Here is a 24,338-nt window from a genome sequence, read left to right on the forward strand (position 1 = left end):
CAATAGCCTGTTATCAGCAGGTGTTTCCTCGGAGGGAGGAGTGGTTGTGGAAGAGATAAGGAAAACTGCCCAATTAACAGAGGACAACTGCCATACAGATAGCAAATAGAACAATTTGCTTGGCAATCCAGGACAGCACTCAAGTGGGCCTAAGTGGCAAGCCACTTCCTTCACTTCTGTCATACAAATAAATGTTATTTTTGGTTTGGATTCAGTGCATATCATGTGCCATAGAGCTCTGTCTGACACAGATGTAGAGGGAAGCAAAATTTTTCAGTTTGGTTAGAATTGAGTGAAGAAGCACTTGTCCTTGAGTATCCAAAGTCCATCTGTTTTGATGTAAGCTCAAGCTTCACAGACCTATTTATCAGTATTGTCTTTTGTTGCCTGATGTTCACCATGCTGTAACCTCTGGCTCTGCATTGTGGTTTCTGATCACCCAAGTGCTCTGGAAGCACCCAGCCCTGTGAGGAGCCCCAGCACATTAATTGCCGCAAGATGCACTAATTGGCACATTCCAGCCCCTCAGGCTGTGCCTTAGCGAGTGCAGGATGTGTTTGCCAGCTTTTTGCATTAATTGTTAACTATTAATCCTTAAAAAAACCCCAGAGCTGAGCTACCTCATATAAGGAAATACCTCCACAAGCATTCGGTATAAAAACAAACACTAGAATTTTTAAAGGATAATAGTTTTATTTTGCTCAAACATCTTGCTGATGTGGTGGAATATATCTACATGTCTGTACATATACAGGCTCTCAAGTTTAGGTGTGTATAGCCATGTTTGTGTTTGTTACCTGGGCATCAGAGCAAGGAGTAGAGCCTAATGTCCTGTAAATTCTGGTTTAGGATTAGAGCTCCCAAACCCTGATCCCTGGGCTACACAACAGAAGCATAGCAGTGCCCTTCCCTGACCTGTACAACTGCATTGCTTCTGCAATATTTTTGGTTAAAATCTGATTAACGGGTACATGCTGCTCTGTTAGGAGTAAAATGACAGGCTGGGCCTATCCCTGCTCCACTTTTTATGGATTTCACATGGGGCTTTGGCCCATTTACTAAAACAGTTTGCTTCAGTTGGCTGATGCTGAAGTAAGTGGATATAAACAAAGCTTTTTCCCAAATTGCAATTTGTAAGAGCTCCAAGGAGCTTTCACATTTGTTGTTTGCAGTTCCAAGGTCGACTTAAATTTTGGAGGTGTGTTGCAAGCATTCCAGATATGTGAGCAAAGGAGAAGAGTGATAATTCCCTGTGTAAAGTGGGGTCCAGATCACAGCTTTTCCCTCGGCCTCTGGTTGCACTTTGTCTCCTCTCCCTGGTCCAGGATGTGAAGGAGGTGCTGCCTGCACCTGATGGCCCAGGGAGATGAAGAGTGAAAGACAAGAATTGCTTTAAGGTTGTAAGGTGAATTTTCAGAATCCACTGGTCTGAAAGAAGCCAAGCCAGCTGACTTAAGAGAGTAATGCTTCCTCTCTGAACTGAAAATAAGCTTGAAAATAAATATTAAAATAGCAGATAAGCAGTATCTGAATAGAATAATATCAGTATTGCAGTATATTAATGTCCCTGCTTCTTAATCTTATTTTGAAATTGTGTGCTGGCCTTTTATTTGCGTTCATGCTGTGAACCTACAGATGTGGTGCAGTTTTCTGTAACTCCTACTGTTCCATGAAGACAAGTCCTGAAATATATTTACATTTTATATGATTGGCTGAGATTATTTTTTTAAATTGATTTGCAGATAAGAAGTAAAAGACACAAACTTTATACATTTTTTTTTAAATAACGTAATGAAAATATTGGAAGCTTTGTAATACTGACTTAAGCAAATATTTCTGTTTGTCAGGGGGCATCTACACAGACCAGAATGTCACCCAGAGAATTCTGGTGGAGCTTTATATTTCCAGGTGTCTCAAAAATTCTTATGATCAAGGCAATTGATTGATCACTACTGTACTTCAAACTAAGATCTGCATCCAATTATTTGTTGTTAGAAAGGTCAGGAAATTCTGTGCTCTGCTTCTTATTTTTCCATGCTTGGACAGTGTTCTGGCTTCTTGAACATAATCTGCAAATGTTAAAAACTTTCAACAAAACCTTTTATTAAAAACTAAGCCTTGTTAATTCTAAAATCACACAAATGTTAGGAAGCCTTGTAGAATATTATAACAGAATCCTTACAAAAGTATTCTGTTATAATATTCAGGTATTTTGCCTGTGGTACAGGTTGCAAGTTGTTTGTAAATGTCATAGTTCAGTAATTTACTGCCTATTCACTCCAATTGAATGCTTAAAAATATTAATTCAATATGTTTTATTTATTTATTATGTATTTATAGCAGACAAAAAAAGTGATCTAGTATTATTGTGCCTAATTATTTTTTGTGACTATTAGCTGTATAGAGATAAAAAATAATTCTTGAAGTTGGGAGAGTAAGTTACAAGAGGAAAATTTTCTACCAAATAAATCTTGCGCTGAATAGGTTATTTAAAGAACTTCTCTAAATCACAAAGATTCACTTCATGAGGTGAGTAGCTAGCCAACAAGCAAATTTTAATTTTTTCCTATTTACATTGACATTCATCTCCCCTCAGGAAAATCTACTGCTTGTTTTCTGACAGCAAAGCTGAGGACATTAATCAGTCACCTTTTGTCTGCTAATTGTACACAGCTCTTGCTGGCTTTAAAGGACATATTTTGGCCTGTCAGGAAAAAACTACGTGTTGGGGCTTGAGTAATCACTGGAATGACAGATCTGTTTTTAATGCAGCCCCTGTTTCCCTGAAGGTCAGACACTTGCCATAAATGCACTCCCATCCTGATTTAAGGGTCGGATTCTGAGAGCAGGGATGTCACCATTATAACAAAACTCTCTGTACTGCTGTGTGCTCCCATATGATTTGTGCAGCTGTGCCTCATAACCTTTAGAAGAAAACAGAGCTAAACATTTTTCTGACTAATGTTTACCAAAATACTGCGGAATTGAGAATAGCCAAAGAGATACTTTTGGGGGTTTTGTGTTTAATAGATAATTTTTTCTGATACTACAGAAAATCAGGGCCTATTTCAACCACAGAATTTATATTTAAGAATCACTGGCAAGATGATATAAGCCGTGTCTGTCTCACAGGAAAGCAAAAAAAAAATCCAACAAGTTTCTCTTCTGATTTTTCATAGAAGAATTACCCCTTTAGTTTGGTAATAATACAGGTGCTTTTATAAAACAGAATTCCAGGCTCATCCCAGGGATGTGTGGGATGTGCCAGGACAGGCAGCTTGGCTCTTTGCCACATAACCAGAAGAACCAGGGTTATTTTTGCTCTTTTCTGAAAAAGACTTGGAATATTTGGAAAATACTGTTTTACCCTGATAAAACACCTTTATAGAAGGTCAGCTCATTCCAGGCAAGAGCAAGCCATACCTTTCCCCACTTTCAGTGGGATTATTCTGCAGTGCAACAAGTATTTACCCCTTGAAAGGGGAACTGTGCATTTCACTCTGTGCACAGATGCAGTGTAGTCACAATGCTTTTGAAGGGAAGAAAAATAGTGATCAAGTTATGTCCAAGACAGAAGGACATCTCTGACATAATCTGACAGTAAATCAGATTAAAACTGCTCATTTCCTCCATGCTTATCCTTGTTTTTCAGTGTTATTTCTAATGCCATACTGTTTTTATGGAGTGTATTTTGTATGCTTGTTTTGTCTGAAAGAAACAAGTCAACATTTGTTTCCACCTTTTGAGTAGGCTTCTAACTGATACACTGACTTTTGGGGTTGGTTATGGTACAAAATCCCATTTCAGGGGTTTTTTAAATGACATGTGCTATGTTTCATAACTAAATAGATTCATACAGATCTGACTTATCATGAATGCACTTTTAGAACTTCTTGGGGGTTTTATGTTTGATTTTGTCATTTAGCAGCAAAGCCTATATAAATCTATTGTGAAAGCACCTTTACCAGTACAGATTGTGGAAGGTGATCTATTTTACAATTACTATAACCCCTGTTATCTATGTCGGGTTTTTTTTCCTTAAAATGTGAAGTATTTTCTGTGCAATTTCCTCATTCTTTGGTGTTTTAAGATAAGATTTTATGATGAAAACTAATGTCTTACATTTAGTTCTTTAAGGTAAAGACTGAAAAAGAATGCATGAAACTCAAGTTTAATTAGATTTATCCACCTTGTAGAGGAGAGGCTGCTGCAAATTCATTTGGGTTTTCAAATTGTCTGAGGAATTGTCTGTAATTCACTCCTGAAATCTGACCTTATGAGAAGATATGTGCACCTCTGCATAGTTACTCTGTTATTCATCCATCACAGAAAATGGTCAATTTTCTTAAGTTTTTCTTAAACAAACCTGACTAAAAGTTCTCCCTTTACATTTCAAGTGTTGCAGTTGAAATAACATTTTAGTTCTTTAAAATATTGGCATAAATGCCTTAGTTATCATATAGGTCATATTGTCATTATAAAGACCTTGTAATTTATAACCCTTTTTGTAGTAAGAATTAGATCAAGCTAAAGAGGAAGGTCAGTACAGCAGAAGAGAAATAAGATGTCTGTCTGGTGGCTGAAACTGGCTATGATTGTAAAAGAGGATTTGAAAACAATATTACTACCAGAAAACAACTTCAAACATGAATTTAATTGGAAATAACCGTGGCTTATTGGCCCCTCTTATCAGACAGAAAAAAACCCCATGTTTTTTCTTGCTACTGATTTTTAATTTCTTACTTTCAAAGGTGAATTTTTGTTGTAGAAAAATCTCTTCATGTAATTGGTGTTTCTGCCACTGAGGAAGGGTCAGGAGGCTGGATCCATTTTCATCTTACCCATACACCAATCTTCATGCTTATTGTCCTAACTGCAATCAAAGCAAAATTTTAAAATTAAAAAGTGGTTTAAAAAGCAGTTTGGCTTTCTGTCCAACTAAGAATTGACATAGAGTTCAACTACTGGTTATCTATATTTTGTCTTTCCTGAAATTATTGAATTGGATGCTTTCTAGACTTTCATTTTATGGGTGACATCTCTCTTTAGATGAGAGGTCCTTGAACCTTCTGTTGTTGACTGGACCTTTGCTTTCCTCTCTGTTCTTCCATGCATGATGGTAACTCCTTTCAGGATACATCTACTGGCAGTAACCATTGCAACTCCACAAAATCTCCTCTTGAAAAGTGAATCCTAATGTAGCTTTAAACCCAATAGCTCAGATTCTTCGGGTGCTAATCTCATTGGGATTAGAAATTACTGCTTTTGCTTTACTTAAATTGTCTAATTTTTTTCAACTGCACATCCAGTATTTATTTTCTTTTAAGTAAATTTGCTCAATTATTTTATTTCTAATAAAGTAGATAGTTACACAACTGACATGATGATGAATGGAAATAAAATAAGAAACCCCTATACCTGCCTTTCAGAAAAGTACTCCATGTGAAAGTGAAACTATTGCTTTGAAAGGCTTCTAAATTACTTACAAATGTCCTGAACAGAAAAAAACTGTTCCCATATAGTACTACATTAACTTCAGTAACTAGACTGGTATTGTAGTTACTGCAGGTTATTACATCTAATATTCAGTTTTTTAAAATTTATGGTTGACTTTATGGTTCCAGCAGGAGTGCTGATGTGATTCCTATTGAGCACTGATGTGCTTGCATGGTTAAAATGTGTCTGCTGCAACCATTTTTGGCTCTAGCTTAGAACAATAATAAGGATCCAGCACTCTGCCCTCTTTCTAATTCCTTATTCCAGGGAAAGCATGACAAACGCACAAATCTGCTGCTTTCAGACCTGAATCATGGAATCACAATGGGTTGGTTTGGAAGGGACCTGGAAGGTCATGTTGGGCTCCAATCCCCCCACCATGGGCAGGGACATCTCTCATTGGAGGACCCAGAGCACCATCTAACCCTGCCTTGAGCACTTCCAGGCATGGAGCATCCACAAATTCTCTGGGCAACCTGCTCCAGTGTCTCACCACCCTCTGATTAAAGAAATCCATTCAGTCTGCAAATAACAGTGCTGTTGGTTAGGTCATGAATTGACACCTGCTTGGTCTCGCTTTGTTATTCACATTGAGGGGCTGATTTTAGATAAAGCTTGGAATTCACTCCATTTATTGGGTAGCAGGCTGTTGTATCTTATAGCAGTATGTTGTATCTTAAATTGTTCAAGTTAACATTGTGTGTTAGTGGTGGAGCAAGTCCCTGTACCAATTCCTGGTGCACCCTTTCCTCTGTGTAGTTGGTAAATTGGCAGCTTCTTCAAATTCCCCACCCATGACAGGTAAATTATTGTTAATCCCTGGTCTGAGTCATGAGTACAGTCTGCTTTCTGAGTCAGATCAATTTTCAACCCAGATTCACATCAGGGATTGAATGTCTTAGAGCAGTGTTTATATTAGAAGCTCCATATATTCTCTTGTAGATCCAGACTGCAATTTTTCCCACATAGGGGATAGTTCCTATGCATCATGAGACATCATGGGAGCTGGGATTAGGATGGGCAGGGCTGACTATTCCTTTCTCAGGCAAGAGATCCCAATCCTGTATTTTACATTGCATCCCTTACTTGAGATCCATCTATGTGGAGAGATTGCAGAAGGCTGGAGATTTGAGAGAGAGAGAGAGAGAGAAACTAATTGCTGGAGCCACACACTCTTAACTTTAACACAGTATTTAGGAAAAGAATGTGGGAATACAAGAGATAACTTAAAGAGATGCTGGTAGGAGGGGTTTCAGTAACAGAGTTCTGATATTAGTATGTCATATCTCTGTGAATAGGAGGGATCCCACCTGAGAAACTTATGTTACAAATTAGTGACTTCCATTTATTGATCCATTCCTGTTTAGTCACTTGCAAAATCGTGCATGAAAACCAGGGAATTTAGTTTTGAACTCTTGTAGGTAAAGCTTATGCCCTTAGGCAGTTTTTATCAGAACTTTGATATGTGTTACTGTTTTGCAAGTGTGCTTGATTTCAAGAGTCAAGCACAGCTTTCTTCTGAAGGTTTATTATTTGAAGACAAGTGCAAGTGAGAGAAGTTATGAAAATCAGTTTCTCTTATGTTATTTATCTCAAATGAGTGATTTTTTTGCCTTTTTTTTTTATATAATACTTGCTATATTTTAATGTGCCTTAGAACAAAATAGGGTGTCATTACCATTCTTGTTGCTGAATGTTTGGCTTGGCATTTGATGCAAGGCCTCAATTGCAGGCTGACGTGCCAGCAGCTGAAGCTGAAAACAAGACTGCGGTGGGCAAACTCAAGATTTAATTTCAGAAAGAGTGTTTATATTTTCCCTGGGGCCCCATTAATGGGAGTCCAAACCCTAAACGTTACCACCAACACATTTTAACAGACCAGTTTCCCAGTTTTTAAAGTGTGTTGTCACCTTGAGTATTTTTCTTTCAACTTTTCCCCCTTCTTCTGACTTTTAAAGAAAAGCTTTAAAAAGTTGTATCATTTTGGGCTGAATTCAGTGTTGTGTTTGGGGAACATAAATTTCTGTGTGAAGCAACAAGAATTCAAAAATATTTAGTCCTATCTTCTGTTTGTGCATCAGCTATTTTAATAACTCAGCTGTTGCAAGGTACCAGTGCAAAACTTTGTGTTACTACAGAGCTCACCCCCATCCAGCGTGTCCTAGGGGTCCCCACGGTGATGTCCTGAATCCACCTGATGTCAGGACATCTGTGCCATGCCCAGGCTGAACTTGTGACCAACAGGTCAGTGCCAAGAGGGACTCCAGTGATGGGGTCACTGAGAGTTCCTCAGCTCAGTTTCCTGCTCCTTCAGCTGGGCCTGTTTTGTGGCTTTAATAGGATTAAAGAAACATTTACATTGATGTTTTAGGAGCATTTTCACACTGCTCCTTTACCCAGCTCAAAGAGCAGTATAAATCCAAAGGATTAAGCCTGGGATTTATGGGATGTTGTAGTGTAAGATGAGTTTGGTGCACCTGGCTCTCCTTTTCTCCTCTGTGGATAAGGATCCTGAAGCAGTGTGATGCATCTGCAGGGGATACAGAAGTGAGCCTGGCATTTCTTCCTGAACTTTTAGGTCTCTATAAGCTTTGAAATTATTCTTTCCAAATATTAAAAGGAAATTATAGTCTCCTGTGGAGGAATGTAGTATTTCTATCAATTGATATTAAAAGGAAATTATAGTCTCCTGTGGAGGAATGCAGTATTTCTATCGATTGAACCTATCAGGCATTTTTCTTCAGAGGACATTTTGGCATTTTTCTGCCACTTTTCAATAGCAAAACATCATGCATTCAAGAAAATGTTTATTTTCCTGGAAATTATAGTGCTCTGGTTTTAACAAATGGGAAGGGGGAAAAATTACAATTCTCTGCCACTTAGTTTCATTGAAATACAAAGAAAATTGTTAAATAACCAAAATTATAATTTCCAAACTCTTTGAGTGATCATTTATGCTGATGAAAGCGATTTAGTTGAAACTACATACATAGCCTATTGTAGGGTTTTCTGCAATTACTTCAGTGTAAAATTGCCAGAGTTTGAAATTCTTTACTTAAGTTAAAACTGTTTCATATATCCTTTTGTGCCACAGTGTATTAATCTACAAAGGCTGAGATTATGCCTGTACTCTTTAGTCAGGCGAGATTCCAGCTGAAACTGAAATCAAGTGGTGTTATTACTGAGAAAATATTGTGCTATCAAAGCCAAAAAGGGAAAAAAATAACAGGATGAATTATAATGTTCAGCCATGAGATGACTGGATACTCCACTATTTCAAAGCTACTCTTGTGATTGAGATGTATTGTGTTTTTAATCCAATGTGTATCATCTTAATTACTGTAAGAGTAACTTTGGATTTGCTCTGCAAACACAAAATTATTCAGCTGGCTCTGTGGATGTAGAGTATTCACAGGAATAAAGACTTGCAGCGCGCACTGTGCTAATGTCACCCAGATCTGTCTGTCAGTGGAGAGTGGTGTGGTTTTCTCATCATCAGGTGATTGGGCACCACCTGAGGTCCAGGGAAAGGCAAGATCTGACATCCAGGGTCCCTCTGTTCTGCAAGTATTTGATAAGAAGGCAGAGGAGGCTCCCAAATGTCTCTGTTGTCCATTAGGAAGGCTCTGTGTGTGACAGGAGGATGTGAGGCATCCTTACACACCTCTGGCCCCCTGCAAGTGAGGCTCTCCTGTGTTACTCCTGATTCATCCCTCAGTGTTAGAATTTCATGGTGTACTTCTGGAAATGTGAGAATTGTAACCAGATCATCTGTCTGAAGATCAGTTGTTTTGTGTTCTGTATGGCTTTCTCAAAATATGTTTTGCTATGGAGTAGAGAAAAAAATTCAAAGTTGTTGATTAGGTGTGTGTGGGATTAACCATTTTTAGTGCAACTTGTGACTCTTGCCCATGGGCATTTTCAAGTGACATTTTGATTAACCAAGAGTAGGTAATCTAAAGGAAAAAAAAAAAAAAAGAACAAGAACAACAAACCCCAGAAAAATCTATGCATCCATGTATGCAAATGTACATGAATACTCTTATCTTGCCATCCTAGTGAGAAAGTAAGGTCAGCTGAATTTTGAAGCTTAAACATTTAATATTCTATTAGACTGAGTAAGCGAATGTTTTGAGGAGGAGGACTTTGGGGATTTTTTTGTCATTCCTATGAAAATAAAACCTTAATTATTTGCTGTCTTTGTCTTTCAAATTCAGCCACATGCTTGTAACTGTATTTGTTTTTCACTGTCATTTCTTGATTCGGAATTTATGAGAATGTACAACTACGTATTTTTGTAACATAACAGCAGTTATAAATTTGATCTTTAAGTTGGTGTAATTTTTTTTACATTGCTTTGTACTAGATGGAAAGTTTAATCATTTCAATATGATCACTTGGATTAATTAAAGCTAAGAATATCATCTGCAGTTTTATTTTCTTAGTCATAGGTCAACTTCTTGGCTTTTTCCAAGTCCCTGCTGTACCATTCTTTTAGCACCAAGGGGATCCTAAAGAGTCTTAGAAAGTTAATGATGGCCGTGCTCAGCAAAGGCTTTTTGGCATGCACCTGCAAGGCTGTCACACTGCAAAAGAGAAGAGGCAATTGTTCCACTCTGATTGATTTTATTATGAGTTCCCAGTGCAGAGATCAGAAGGTGGGTCACTGTCTCTTCCATCCCCAGATTTTTTGTGATACCATTTTAATTACACTGGAATTGAGGCCCAAAGAGGCAAAGACAGAAGACAGAAGCCCCTTTGCTCCATTGTTTCCATGACATGCAGGGGCAGTTTTGTGGTCTCTGTGTTTGTGTTGCACAGTTCCAGAAATCAGAGTCATTTTAATGAGGTGCTCTGTGGAATTTCTCTGTCCATGTACCAGGATAGGATAAGCCCAGAGTCCTTGCACAACCACCACAAAGTCGCATTACTTGGCAGATTGTCTTGGCTGTAGAGTTTTGAGGGTAAATTTTTTTTTTCTCTTGTTCACTGCACAAGTAAAATGAGTAGATAACTTTGTGTATAAGGATGGTTTATTCTGTTCTGAGCTGTGTTTGCCTACAGCTGAGGAATATTCGTAGTTCAGGGTTTATACGGGGTTTTTGTGCTGCTTCTTATTTACATCCAGGTCCTTTTATGTGGAGATACTTGAATCTCAGTAGTTTTATCTGCTTACTCCTTTAGCTGGGGAATTATTTGAGACTTTTCATAGTTGGTTATATGCAGGAAAATTCAGAGTATTTTTGCCCCAAATTTTGCAGCTTCTTTGCTCTTTTTTTCTAGTTATGTCTTTTGCTGTTTTTATCCTTCTGCTGAACTCAGATTTTTAAAAATTAAATGGGCAAGTTGGCCTTACTATATGTGTTTTGATGAATTTTTCCTATAATTATTTCCTGCAATTGGATTCCTGCAGCAAAGCCAGTGGGATCAAAATTTGAGACTTAATCGAGTTGTCTATGAAGCTAGAGAAACGTGTAAAGAAATAAATTTTCTTACCTACAGCAATAGCAAGATTAGATCGGTGAAGCAAAGGGATGTGGTTTCCTGTTTACTTTTTGCATTCAAATATTTACCTGTGTGTTAGAAATTCAGCAAGATGCTTCAATGACTTATAGGTAATAAGTATAAATGTTATTTTTCTGCTTTGGCTGCAGGCTACTGACTCATATAATTTGGTCAAGTATATTTTTCTCTCCCTTGTCCTTTCCCTCCACCCCACCCTGCTAAGCAACAGTTCCTTCTGTTTTTTGTTTTTTTTTTTTTTTTTTACTAATGTGAAACAAGGTATTGCTGATGTGAAAAACTGCTGTTCTCTTTTCAGTTGTATGTGGAAGAGGTTTTACAGCAATTTCTGTGAGCTAGAGAGAAGTTTGATAAGAGGATCCACGTTTATCACTGAAAGAATTTTCTACCAAGGTTATTGACATAGAAAGAAAGAAGGACAAATAAGAGAAACCTGCAGCTGTCTATTCCAATAAGCACTTTGTTAGTCTTTCCTGACCAATGAGTAAAGTGTAAACTTAGGAGTTTTGTAGGAATGTATAAAAAGCATGCATGCTATAATAAAACAGGGTTTGAAGCCTTCTGAAAATGGAGTGTTGCTTTGTATTGTGACCATCTCAACTACAGCCATTGTATATGTTCTGGGTGTAATTTCTCAGCAAAGCCTTGACAGCAATTTGCATCTGGAAAAGCAGCAGAATAGCCAGGCAGGTACCCAGAGGAAACTGCTTTAGGGAATGCCCTCTATCCCTGCTGTCGAGGAGTCTCCACTGGCTGGCAGTTGCAGGAAGGATTTGGAATAGCATGGAGCAGAAAACCTGCAGATTATTGTGTCCTGCTGGTTATTTCTCCCTCCTCCTTTAGAATCCTCCTGCCTGTGGTGTTGTAAGTGATGACGTGCTGAGAGCTGTGGGTACTCAATCTGTGTTTGTTTTGAAACAAGGAGGTCTGGCCTTTGATGACAGTGTTGCAGCTGCAGCTTTATGAACTGTTTTGCCAGCAGTTGCCCTGAATTTTGCTGCAGTAGCTTGGCTTCAAACTCCAAACTGAGTTTTCCAGTAAAATGTTACTGTCAGTAAAAAACATTGTGTTCAATCTTCTCAATCCTGAAGAAGTCCAGTAGTAAATGTGAGCTCAAAAATTTCTGTCTGAATAGTAGGACATTATTTTGTATTCCCTGAACCTTAATGTATAATTGCTTGTCCTAATGCATGTATATTGCCACAGATTTAATGCTAAATTTATCACAGATTTGCTACAGGCTGTTTTTCCTCATTTAATTTCTTTGTGTGAATCCATCAACTGTAACTTACAATGATAATTTTAGAAAGATACCTGTATTTCATGTGATAACACCTTTGCCCATGACTTCTAGAATGTCCTGTTTCATCCTGCCACATCTTAAAGCTTCATTAAAATGAAAACCTGGCTGTTAAATCAAGTGTTCCTCAAAACCAAGAGACGGGATTTTTCTCCTGCTGCTTCTATTTACCAAACTCCAGTGTGTTGTTAGGGGACACTTTGCTTTAGGGGTTGTGGCTGATAGTGTCACAATTTCACAGGAACCTTCAGATAATCATGATGCAACTGCAGTCTCCTTGATATCTAAGCGGATTAATTACAGCCTGACTCATTATGCTATTTGTAGCTTCAGCTTTCCATATAACTCAGTTTTTTCACCTCCCAGCCTAAAGCAGTGATTCTCTGCCATGTGTGTTATCAACCACCTGTTACCCTTCTTAGAGGCAAAGAAGTTGTGCTCCTGCTGAGCCTTCTGTTCATGAAGGATTATATTAGATAAAGATGTTTAGAAAGCACCCATGGCAATGGAGTAGAAATTATGTACAACTGTGGTTTCACAGTCATGCACATTATTAGGGTATTTTTTTCCAATTTGGATGCGCTGCAAACACTTATGATACAATGATTATTTCTATTTTATATGCTTATTCACAGATAATGCAAAATACATATTCACAGTAAGAAAAAATATTGTTCTGATTAATGCTTGCATTTGCTGTTTGCTTTTCAGTTAGGCTTAATTAATCCAGTGCTGTAGATATCATCTGGGTACTGTAAGGCAATTCTGTGAGCATGACTCAACAGAGCCCATCAGATAACATTTTTTTATTTGGCTGGATAACAATAGCAATTTTTATGTGTAGGAAGATTGTTGCTGCTTTTAACCAAGCGTGGTTGCTGTGGATTAATTTGGAACATGTTTGCATACTGACAAATGAAACAGATCTTGGATACGAGATCAATCACCCAGCCCTGCAGTCAGGGCTTTTCAGGAAGCAAAGTCTGATAGTTTTCAGGCATTTTCCTGGAAAGGTGGCAATTTGGGTTTATGAAGCTCCACAGAAGCCCTGTGTAATCTCTGCCAAGTCATTTGTAGCTGTATTAAATCAGGATGTGATAGTGCCCAAGACTGATTTGGTTACTTAAAACAGTTGGAGATTAGGAGAAAACTATTAAGGACTTCTACACTCTGCGAGCATTCAGGCTCTGACAAGTCTGGATAGAAATCAGTCTGAGTCACCTATAAATCCTTTCTTTAGGTGCTGTTGTAAAGTTCTAGTTCTCTTTTTTCACATCAGAGGAAGTGATCTGATAAATTTGGCCACATTGTGGTTAGTCTTCTGCTCGTGCCTGCCTTGTGGAGACTGTAATCCATTGTGTTTCAGAAGCTGTGTAGGCACCTGCCAGGGCCAAACATTAAGTATTTGTCAGTCAGAGATTTTGAAGACACTGTTTGCATGTGTTTCTGTATGTTTGTTTTAAGAATCTTGAATCTGTGACTTAAAACCACAACAATCAGATTGCTGGACCAATCAGCAGTTATAGTAGCAATTATAGTAACTCCTATTTTTAGTGTATGGCAATAGTCTCTAAATAATTTTTAGGAAAGAACAAACCCCATGTTTGTAACCTATTAAGTAGGTAGGTCATTACAGAGATGTCTCATGTGCTAATGCACATAAATATTCATTATTACTTTTATGGGCTTAGAAAATGCCTATTTTTCACCTTCTACAGTAGTCTGAGCAGATGCTGCAATGGTTTTTAGTTCTTTTTGCACTTGATCTAATTTCCTTGATTGAAAGCAAATTTCTTTCTTGTATTTATGTGAAGAAAAGTTAGTATTTTCTTACATTCCTGGGTCCATCTGGGAGACAGTGGAGATTCTGAGAGGTTTGACAGGCTGTTTTCCCACCACCTTCAACAAACTAGGCAAATCTGTTTTAAAGATGTGTCCAACATATGGTATTATTTTAATGATCAAATTCCAAGCATAAAATCCTTAAGGTTTAGAAGGTGCAGCATTATTTATTTAAGGGGGAAAAAACCCAAACATTTTCACATGGCAATATAATTTATTAAACATCACTCTTTCCTAGAGGTTGTCTTGAACACTGATGACTTTCTAATGTGTAGGAGATACTGTATAAATTACAGCCATGAAGAAGCTTGTTTTTATATACTTAGTAAGTGTTATCAATAGTAGAAATTCACAGGTGGACAGACAAAAATGTCCTGTCCTGGGATTAACTCTAAAATAAGCTCTGCTGCACATATGTACCATATGGATCTGTTTTCCTTCTCATCCATTATAGAAATGAGAGGAAGTAGTTCATTGTTTCCTCATCCAGCTCTCAGATTTGCAGGTTCCTCAAGGTAATAATTTTTCTATATGGTCTGTTTAATGTGCTAGGGAATTTTTGTAAAGCCTTCTGTTCAGTCTGTGGGAAGAAGTTCATGTTAGTGCACCGAGAAAGAGTTCTGAACCTATAGTTTTACTAGAAAATATTAGCATGTGGCTGAATTTCTACAGCTACAGAACCTTTCAGGATCGTGTCAGGCTCATTCACTGGAGTGGGTTAGTTGTGGTGGGGAGAAGAACCCAAACAAAACCCGTTTATACATCATAAAAATTGTACAAAGCAAAGCCCTTGTCTTTGAATTTTCCTCAAAGAGGAGCATTGACCAATCATGCAGTGAAAAGACACTGATGAGTGTTTAATTACACTGCAAGGGTCTGTTGGACTGTGTTTGTTGGCCAATATCCAGTACAGTGCAATCATAGCACTAAGGTGCTATAGTGCTTTTCACCATCCATTGGGCCAGCAGGAGCCTGCTAAAGTTAAGGTTTTGATCATACATGAAAAGCCATTATTTTTCCAAAAATACTTTGTCTCTAAAAATATTCAGAAAGTATCACATATTTAAAATGCAACCATCTATTCACTTAGAATTGAAGTTCAGACCATTGTTCAGAAAGACCATAACTGTAATTCATAGCTCAGACTGATGCCAAAATCAATTTAAAATAATTACCTATTGTTAGGTAATTACTGTTAGGTACAGATGTACAGGTGATTAGGAGAAACAGAAATACCTGAAGGCAAATTCAGTTGCAACATCCATGGTTGACTCCAAGCAAGAAGTTGTGTTGCATCTGGATTCCCTGCTCCAGGAGCAGGGAATTTTTAACATGCTGCTGTTGTCAAGCAAGTCTCTGCACAGAGGAGTAAGTGCCACTGACAACATTTTTTAGTAAATTATTTATATACGTGAACAAATCAAGCATCACTATAATTTCTGCCTTATACTTAAGTAATGTATATTCCTGATTCCACTGATTTCAAAGGAACTTAAATTTGTTCCTCTAGTCCTTAATAAGTAAGTATAGAAGTATTCAGGAAAGTAATCTGTCATCATCAGCACTTTTTACTGGTGGTCTGCTCTCCATGGATACATCCATCTAAGTTAATCAAACAGTGCTAAGTCAGAACTATAGAATAAAGTGAAAAATTATTCCAGAATCTTTTCAAGTAAAAATAGGAATTGGTAGTTTAGTCTTATATTAATTTTCTTCCAAAAAGATATTTAACTAAATTATAAAAAAATGTAGTCTGAAGTATGCCTGTCATCATTCTTCAATTTCTTTCTTTTAGAGAAAAAAATTTTTAATTAGTAAATTTATATAATACAAAACCATACAGACTAATAGCAAATGGAAATCAGTTTGTTTGCAGACAGCAAAGAGACAAAGCTTTAGTATATTTATCAGCAATAAAAATACCTAGAGAAATTAGGACTAAATTAACTAGGGCAAACTACTTTACCAATAATTAAAACAAAGCTTCAATTGTTTTACCTCCCATGTCAAAATGTCCCCTTTCTATTGAACATACATCTGAGAGGGGACAGGAAATATATAAGAATGCTTATACTGCAAGTTCTTTGGAAAAAATGAAATTATGCCAGACTGATGTCTATGAATGAATTTATTACCTGCGGCTAATGAATATTTAACTTCAAAGAAATGCCTTGGTGATTAATCCTATTCAAGAGCCAACCAGCAGCTACTTGTAAACACTAAATAAACGGAAATCTTAATTATCAGTCCCTTAAATCCACCTTCAGAACCCATTCTCTTCACACACCCATCTCTATGTTTTCAAGTCTCCAAAACATTCATTTTGCATTTGAAATTTTCCTGTCTTTGCATGAACAGGATTTTCTTTGAGTAACAAGGATACTTGTGAGGATTTTATGTCTTCCCCCACTGCCCCTTCCTCCTGTATGGATGAATATAAGTCTAAATATCACTGCTGGAATAATTTCTTTATGAACTTCTTTGCATTTTTCCTGGAAAAATAACAGGACTCAAAAACTTATTTTTGATTTTATGGTCCTAGGGAAATTGTTCTGCTTCATGACAATATAATGGCATTGCTTTTTATTTATTTTGTGTGTCGTTAACTACAAAAACACCGGTAATAAAAGTACATTTAAAAGCTTTCTTCCTCAACTTCTTTGCTCTTTTTTTTTTTAATCTTTGGTCATTGTATTTGTTGAATTTAATGACAAAAAGAAGATTGCAGCTTTTACTCATGTTAGTATCACAGACCCAGTTTAGTGAGCTACTCCTACTGAATACATTAATCCTCTAATTATCATTTGAAGTACAGATAATTTTTTCAATATGTATTTGAATAAATTCCGACAGCTGAAAATACATTTGATATTGGGAAGTTGTTTTATCTGAGAGATAATTTTGAAAAATACACTTTTTTAAATATTCATATTTATACAGACAGGAAAACTGAAGAGCCATATTTAACATTAATTTTGTTTTCTTCACTTTTCTGGGTGAACTTCAGGCCATAGTGAGATTAATAATAAAATATACCTTTACTGTGGTGAGATCAGGATTTCATCTCATATCTTTCAGTGCTTAACCTAAAATTATATTTTCCATGTGCTATTTTGTTAGTCACTAGAAAGGGAGAGTACAATTCTGACATACAGCAATTATTTATAGAGTTCTGACTGGGTTTCTCTTCTAGTAATTTGAAATGTTTAAAAAAGTTGGTGAGTATTTAATAGAGGAAGGTAAGGATGAAAACAAACCTATTTGCAAGTAGGGGAAGGGATGAAGGATGTGCATGCTCAGTTGTTTGTGTAAGAAACTAATTTCTACTTTAGGCATTACACACGTAGACTTTTTTCCTGTTTCACAGAGAATTTGAAAGGTAAGATAAATCTAGGAAAATGTAGAGCTGAGAATGGTGGTTAACTTTGGTTTGGTTTGAGCTATGGGTGGCTGAAGAGATGCAGGGGAACTTAAAGTGATGGGTTGGCTTAAAGTGAAATAGAGCAGGCTGGGGTAGAAGCATTCTCCTGGTGGTAATACAGTGCCTTTTATTCTTTCTTTTTTTCCATTTCCCAAGTCCAGTTCTTGCATTGGCTCAGGAGTTCTGCTGGGGCTTGTGCCTTCAGGTCATGCCTTGCATGGCCCCAAGGCACATCATCCTGGCTGGCCTGTGGATGTGGCTGGGGTGAGACCCCACATCTGAGGGTGTCTCATCCAGGCACCTTTGGCCAGAAGCAGTGTGGAAGTGCACTTAGATCTGAAAAGTGGGCTGAGGCTTTAAAAAGAGGGGAACAAATAGCACTGAGTGTGTTGGATGGTCCTGCAAGACTCTGGTCATTTTTGGTAAATGAAATGTCTGAAGGGTAGTGGGTATTTGAGGAGTGGAATTCAAGAAGTGTTTTTTTCCAAATCCACTTTTTTAGCAGGATCCATACTAGTGCCTAGAGAGACAACCTCTAGTTCTTAAGGAAAAAAACAATCTCTACAGAATTAAAATATACTGTTGGGTAACTTAAAATGATGAAGTTCTGGAACATTGAGCAAACATAAAGCTTTGAGCAAATTAAAGCTCCATCAACTAGACACAGTCTAAATAATTTGGGAACTTTGAACTAATAGATTTCATAGAGTGAGAGAGAAATATTGACTAGCAATGACAATAATGGCAGTATGGTGTAGGAAATTGCCCTTTCTTGGCAGATCTGAACCAACTTGATGCATAGAATCAGAACAGTTGGGTTGCTTTGGTTGTGTGAATGTTCCAGCCCAAATATGTTATTTATACCAATTACATTTGCATAAAAGTCACATTAGAATTTGCCAGATGTCTGTTTATACTTATTTAAATCATGAGGTCATTCCATGAAAGGAGCAGGACCTAAAAATACAGAGAGAAGACTGTTTGGAAAAGTGAGATTTAAAATATCTTATAAATTTTCCCATTTTGTGGCATTATGCAAGCAGGAGCACAGCAATGTGGAGGCACTCTTCAAGAAAGCTGTGTCCATTGCTAACAGTTCATTAAACAATATAAGAAAGCTTCATTTGTTTCTATTTCCCAGCCAAGCCAATTTTCCCATTAACAAGCATGTTCTCTTTCTAAATATGTTCCAATGTACCATTTTCAAAGACAGCATCATTGCTTCTCTTTTTGTGTTATGTGAAGATCCCAAGTCTTTCTGGATTGTTTTGTCTTTACTGTAGCATTGAAGATTTTTAGAATGCCCTGCTCAAGGCAATGCATATTCATAAACTGAGCAAACAAGGCAGAACTGAATTCTCAAGATTTATGTTATTGCATTTACATAAATGTTTAACAAGCAATAAACTTTTCTTATGCACAAATGGAAACTACCAACTAACCACTTGAGCTCAACAAAGGCTCCTCAAATGTGTACTTAATTCATTTGAGACTTTTAAAATCTTGCTCAAGCCTGAAGAAATTCTGGTTTGTTTATGCTGTAGCCAATCACTACACACATTAAACATTTACTTTAGTACTTGGTGAAATAAACTTAATCCTATACAATTTGAGATTGCAGCCTTGGTAAAGAAATTGAACAGCAGTATATCGGAACACACATCTGGTGAGCTACTTTGGTCCCTTTAAAGCAGAATTTGCAAGGAAAGGCTGCATGAAAAGAAAATGGAGAGTTTAGCCAAAGCTCATGGTCAAAGCTCAATAAAGAATTGTCTAGGAGTGTAATGATATAACATGCAATAAAAGGAAACCATGAAAATTCAATTTCATGCTGAGCTTCTCCAATTGATACACCTGCCAGAAGCAAGAGAATCTGATGACATAATGTGAGAAATATATTAATTAGAGAAAGAGGTATCTTGTGTTCTTTCTTAACATGCAACAGTTGATATTATGTGCTGTATCTGTCCATTCATTCCCCAAAGAAATTTGGATCACAAGCACAAAAAAAAATCTGCAAGCTTCCCCAGGCAAAATGGTTTCGTCCAGAAGATACAAAGGAAGGCAAGATACTTTTCAAATCAGAGAAAATGCACCAGCACAGCAGAGTGGGGGTTTTTTGTTCCATTGTTCCACACTCTTCCAGATACAGCTTCTTTAGAGATTGGTTTGCTGTTTCTTCCATTTTCTTGTCAGTAGCAGCTGTTAGTTGAATATATGAAGAACAGATTTTTTTTTTACATTTATTTGAACTGGATCTGCTTTAAAATCTGCTGTAAATCAGTGGGCCGGGTTCTCATCAGGCTGTGTATGGAGCCCTCATGCCTGCTCTTGCAGACAGATGCAAAATTTTGAACGGCAGAAGTAGAAACACAGGCAGACTGGGTGGGATGGGGCTCTGAGCAACCTGGTCCAGTGGGAGGTGCCCCTGGGATTGGAGCTGGATCATCTTTAAAGTCCCTTCCAACCCAAACCATCCTGTGAATCAGTGCTTCTATTACTGAAGGAGAGTTTTATTATTGTGTGGTGTTTAGAAAATACGTGTGTTTGCTGCTGGTGGCTAGATTTGATACATTCATCTCTGTTGAAACAAATTGCCAGAATATCCTAACTAGCCAGTTTTGCATAAATTAGAGGAACTTGTGGAGCAGAAAAGCACAGGGTCATATAAATGTTTCCCTTTGTGTATTAAATCACAGCGCTGCAACTTCTTCCTGAGTGCATTTTCAAAGTGAAGTGGGAAGAAGTTGCTATCCTTGTCTTGCATTCTGTGTCTATATTTTTAAGAAAAGGCTATCTGTTATAAACAAAATGGGCATTCAGGTGACTGTTAGAGCAATTAACTGGGCTGCTGATTGATAAACAGATCAGTTTTTGTTGAAAGCTGTAATTAAAGCTGTGAGTCCGAAATATATGAGTCAGGATACATTTTTTGAAAAACCTTCTATTTTCCATTGCATATGAACCTGTGCAAAATAATCTGGAAGAAGTGCTGACTTCTTCAAAATTCCATTACTTCCTTTCCCTTGAGGGACATAATTTTTATGCCATATTAGCCTTGTACCACTACTTTTCAGTCTCACCCTGTGTTGTCATTATATGGGTATTTAGTTGAATTTGGGCTGATTAAAGAATAGTCAGATTGAAATCGTCTCTCAGTTGTGATAATATTTGTTTGACATCTGAACTTCAACATTCAACTGGAAGGAATTTTGCAGTGCGTTTTATTTATTTTTTAATGTTTAAAAAATTCAAATGCTTTTCAGTAAACCATCTATTTGTCATTTATTTGATAAACCCTGCCAAATCTTGCTATGGTGTTCTTATCTTTTTTGGTGGGGAAGATTGTCTATAAAGCAAGGATATATTTTTTATATATATATATAGTTCCCATTGTTTGACAATAGGGGATAAAACATAGGAACAAGCAAAGTAAATAGTAAATATTTTGAATTTTTCCTCTGGGAACTACTTTAATATGCTGCTATTTAAATTACAAGTAGGCTTTGAAATTTTGAATGTGTAGTCATATGTAGTGATCACTTTAAACCCAAAGCAGTGTTTTTATAAAAGCAACAGCTGCAATTTCCATGGGGATTGACCTAGCATGGCAGTTAGGCTGTTTAGCGTTCTCAAATAGATTGTGTAGAATTTGACAGCTTTAAAGTTACTTTTAGCCTTGTGTACATTTTGTTTTGAAGAAGATCAAATAATCAATTGAAAAGTTGTTATTAAATGATACACATTGAAGTTACTTAGGTTCTTTAGTTGTTGAAATTTGTTGTTTAATATGGTTGTTTTTTTGCTGACAAACCCTAGCATTTGTTTCAGGTTTTCTTATAGTTGATTGATCTTTTTTTTTTCTCTTTTTTTTCAATAGCTTGATGAAGTTGTCCGTCAGAGAAATCTGCACAGTTTGGAACTTTTCCTTTCATGTGCACAGAAACAGTTAAATGTTTTATTAAAGGAAGAGCCAACCCCAGCAGAAAACAGAGACTGACATTCTCAGCGCTGATGATACAGTGTGATTTGTGAAGCTGCAAATCTCCATCTAGCAAATGATGAATATATTCCAATCTTTTTGGATTGTATCATTGAGTCAAGATTGATCTGAAATTCTCAATAGAAATGTTTGTGGATGATGTTCTTCTATTTATTTATTTATTTTACTACTATTATCAGATAGCAAATATGAGAGGGAAAAGATCATTGGAAAAAAATTGGTTTATTTAGGATTTGTTTATTTAGGATTTTGCTTTCATTATTTTTTCTAGTAGCCCATGTCAAAAGTTTCCGTGTTATGTCTGAAATTTTAACATTTCCCTGTTATGTCTGTTTTAAATTTGGCACCATGTGTTGATGTGATTCACCGTTATTTTTGATATTTTAAAAAATGGAGAGAAACATTTAGTTGATTATAGGTACAAATCCATCTCTATTTCCAAAATATCTACCCAAGTCCATTGCCTCAGGTGAACCTGAGTAGCTTATTATTTCTTACTGCTTTTGATGCAGAACAGAAGAATCAGTACTGAAACATAAGAGTGTTGTCAGGCATTTTTTAAGTCATTTATAAACAAATCCAGCTCTAGGAACAGAAAAATTTAAAAACTAAACAGTACATCTGTTTAGGGTAGCATAAAACATTGCCATGACCAATGTATAGTATGTATTTTATTTCTGTTTCACAGAGTTAGTTCAATTCCAAAAGTCATTTTCTCATGAAATTACGATTAATGTGACTGACCTCAGTTTCAGGAAGAAGATGTATGTAATTATGTGGAGACTGATACTGCACTGCCTCAGTGGAATTTCTGACAGAACAAGGAGTGCAGCCTGCTGACCTCACATGCCCTTTCTAAGTGCATCCAAGGAAGTAGAAAAATTCCACACTGACATTACTGGACTTTGGATCACTCACAGGACTTTCTAGTCTTGCTAACAGCAGATGGAATGGAATTTCTGTGCCTACACTCTATTGATTGTAGAATTGGGGCCTTTGCTGTAAAAGAGCTCTGAATGAAGTAAGGGAAAATAAGTGTTCATGCTTAGGTATTAAATAAAGAATGATCTCTCTTACGGTGAGCTTATGGACATTTTTTAAGTGTGGTTCTTCTTATTTGGAGGTGTTTTGGGTTTTTTTGTTAAGCTGATTTTTTTTCATCAGCACTTTTCATAAATTGCTTTCTTGTAGTAATAAGGAACACCAAATGGTTGCACAGGTATTAGCAGTATGAAATATGTATTGCAGAAAGTTAAGGTTTTTAATGAAATCTTTTTCTGTGCTTCATTTTTGTAATCAAACCCAAAGGTTTTGTCTTTGGTATACACAAAAGTTCACTGAAGAAGTAAACAGTGCTGGTTTTACTAGATGATGACCTTACCCTGCAAATGGATTAAAATCCAGTCTTCTATTTGATACTTGATTGATCAGTTTGCATTTTTTCTGGCTAACAAGAAAATCCTGTAGTGTTAACAAGTTGCCTACTCATTTTCTGTTCCTAAACCAGTGAAATTTTTGTCTCTGTGACTGCACCAAAGATGACATAGATGTCCCCATGCAATTTTTTGCATGTTGAGGTACTGTAAAAGGAAATTGATTGACTAGTGCTTTCTCCCAATGTGTGTTTAGTTGTGGAAATGTGGTATGAACAGATTCCTAAATGAACAACTTGGTTTTGCTCTAGGCCTGTACGTGAAACAATATTCCTTTTTTACTAAAGACATCCAAGTGTTCCCCTTCAAAGCCAGAACCTGTTAATCAGCCTTTTCCTAATTAGGAGAGATTTGTATTCTGACTTGCAACACTTTGTAAAAGCACTTTTTGAAGAAGCTTATGATTGGAGTCAGTAAGATTTCACTGGCAGCTGTGGTGCATCTTTCCCGTTAGATCATGTGTTATTTAATTTCAGCTCTTGAATATTGTGATGGTCACACAGAACTGTACGTTTTTTCCTTATCTCAGTTCTAGTCCTTTTATCTTCCTCTCTATCCTGCAAGCAAAGTTACAGACTAGACCACAGACGTGCAAGGCCAGATTGGGAACTGGAATTACATTCAAACCTCCAAGTCTCAGAGAGCAAATTTACTTAACCAGCAAAACCAGACCTATTCAGTAGGTGAGCTTTGCAGCATACAATAACTTCCACCTTCTCCATACCTCATCCAAAGCTTTAAAGCTTATGGATATTTTTCATTATTTCTATCTTACCATAAGAGAGTGCAATTTGTAGAAATTTGGGGGAAGGGAATCAGAATCACAGAATGGCCTGGATTGGAAGAGGCCTTAAAGATTATTGAGTTCCAACCCCCTGCCATGGGCAGGGACACCTTCTGCTATCCCAGATTGTTCCAAGCCTCACCACCCTCACAGAAAGGAATTATTTCCTAATATCCAATGTGAACCTGCTCTCTTTCAGTTTAAAGCCAGGAACAAGTTTGCAAAATCCTTTTTTTTTTTTCTAATTCTTTCTTTATTCCTACATACAGACTGGAAAATGGCATAAAAGAGAAAATACCATGTTGTATGTCTGTGGGGTAGAACTTTATCTGCCTCTGAGGCCTGGCTGGTAGTATTAAATATTGGCAAGACTGTACTGGGAGGAACAAGAAACCCTGGAACTAATCCTCAGAATCAAAATGCAAGAACTAGAACATCAACAAAGCTCAAATAAAAAACACTTTCTCTTTATGGTCATATGCTTCATATTAGAAATAAACAATATAAACAATAAATATTGTTATATAAAGGCATGT

General features: G+C 36.9%; 1 protein-coding gene across 2 annotated transcripts in view; it reads left to right on the plus strand.

The window, feature by feature from the left end:
* CCDC91 (coiled-coil domain containing 91) overlaps positions 1-22,799 on the plus strand; it is a 113,612-nt gene extending 90,813 nt beyond the window's left edge. For both annotated transcript variants that reach the window (XM_030959909.1, XM_030959910.1), the window contains exon 13: positions 21,463-22,799. In XM_030959909.1, the coding sequence (XP_030815769.1) occupies positions 21,463-21,582 (120 nt within the window). In that variant the 3' untranslated portion in view covers positions 21,583-22,799. The remainder of the gene's footprint in view (positions 1-21,462) is intronic.
* Positions 22,800-24,338: the final 1,539 nt, after the last annotated feature.

This window comes from Camarhynchus parvulus, chromosome 1A (genome assembly GCF_901933205.1).
Source record: "Camarhynchus parvulus chromosome 1A, STF_HiC, whole genome shotgun sequence".
Classification (NCBI taxonomy): domain Eukaryota; kingdom Metazoa; phylum Chordata; class Aves; order Passeriformes; family Thraupidae; genus Camarhynchus; species Camarhynchus parvulus.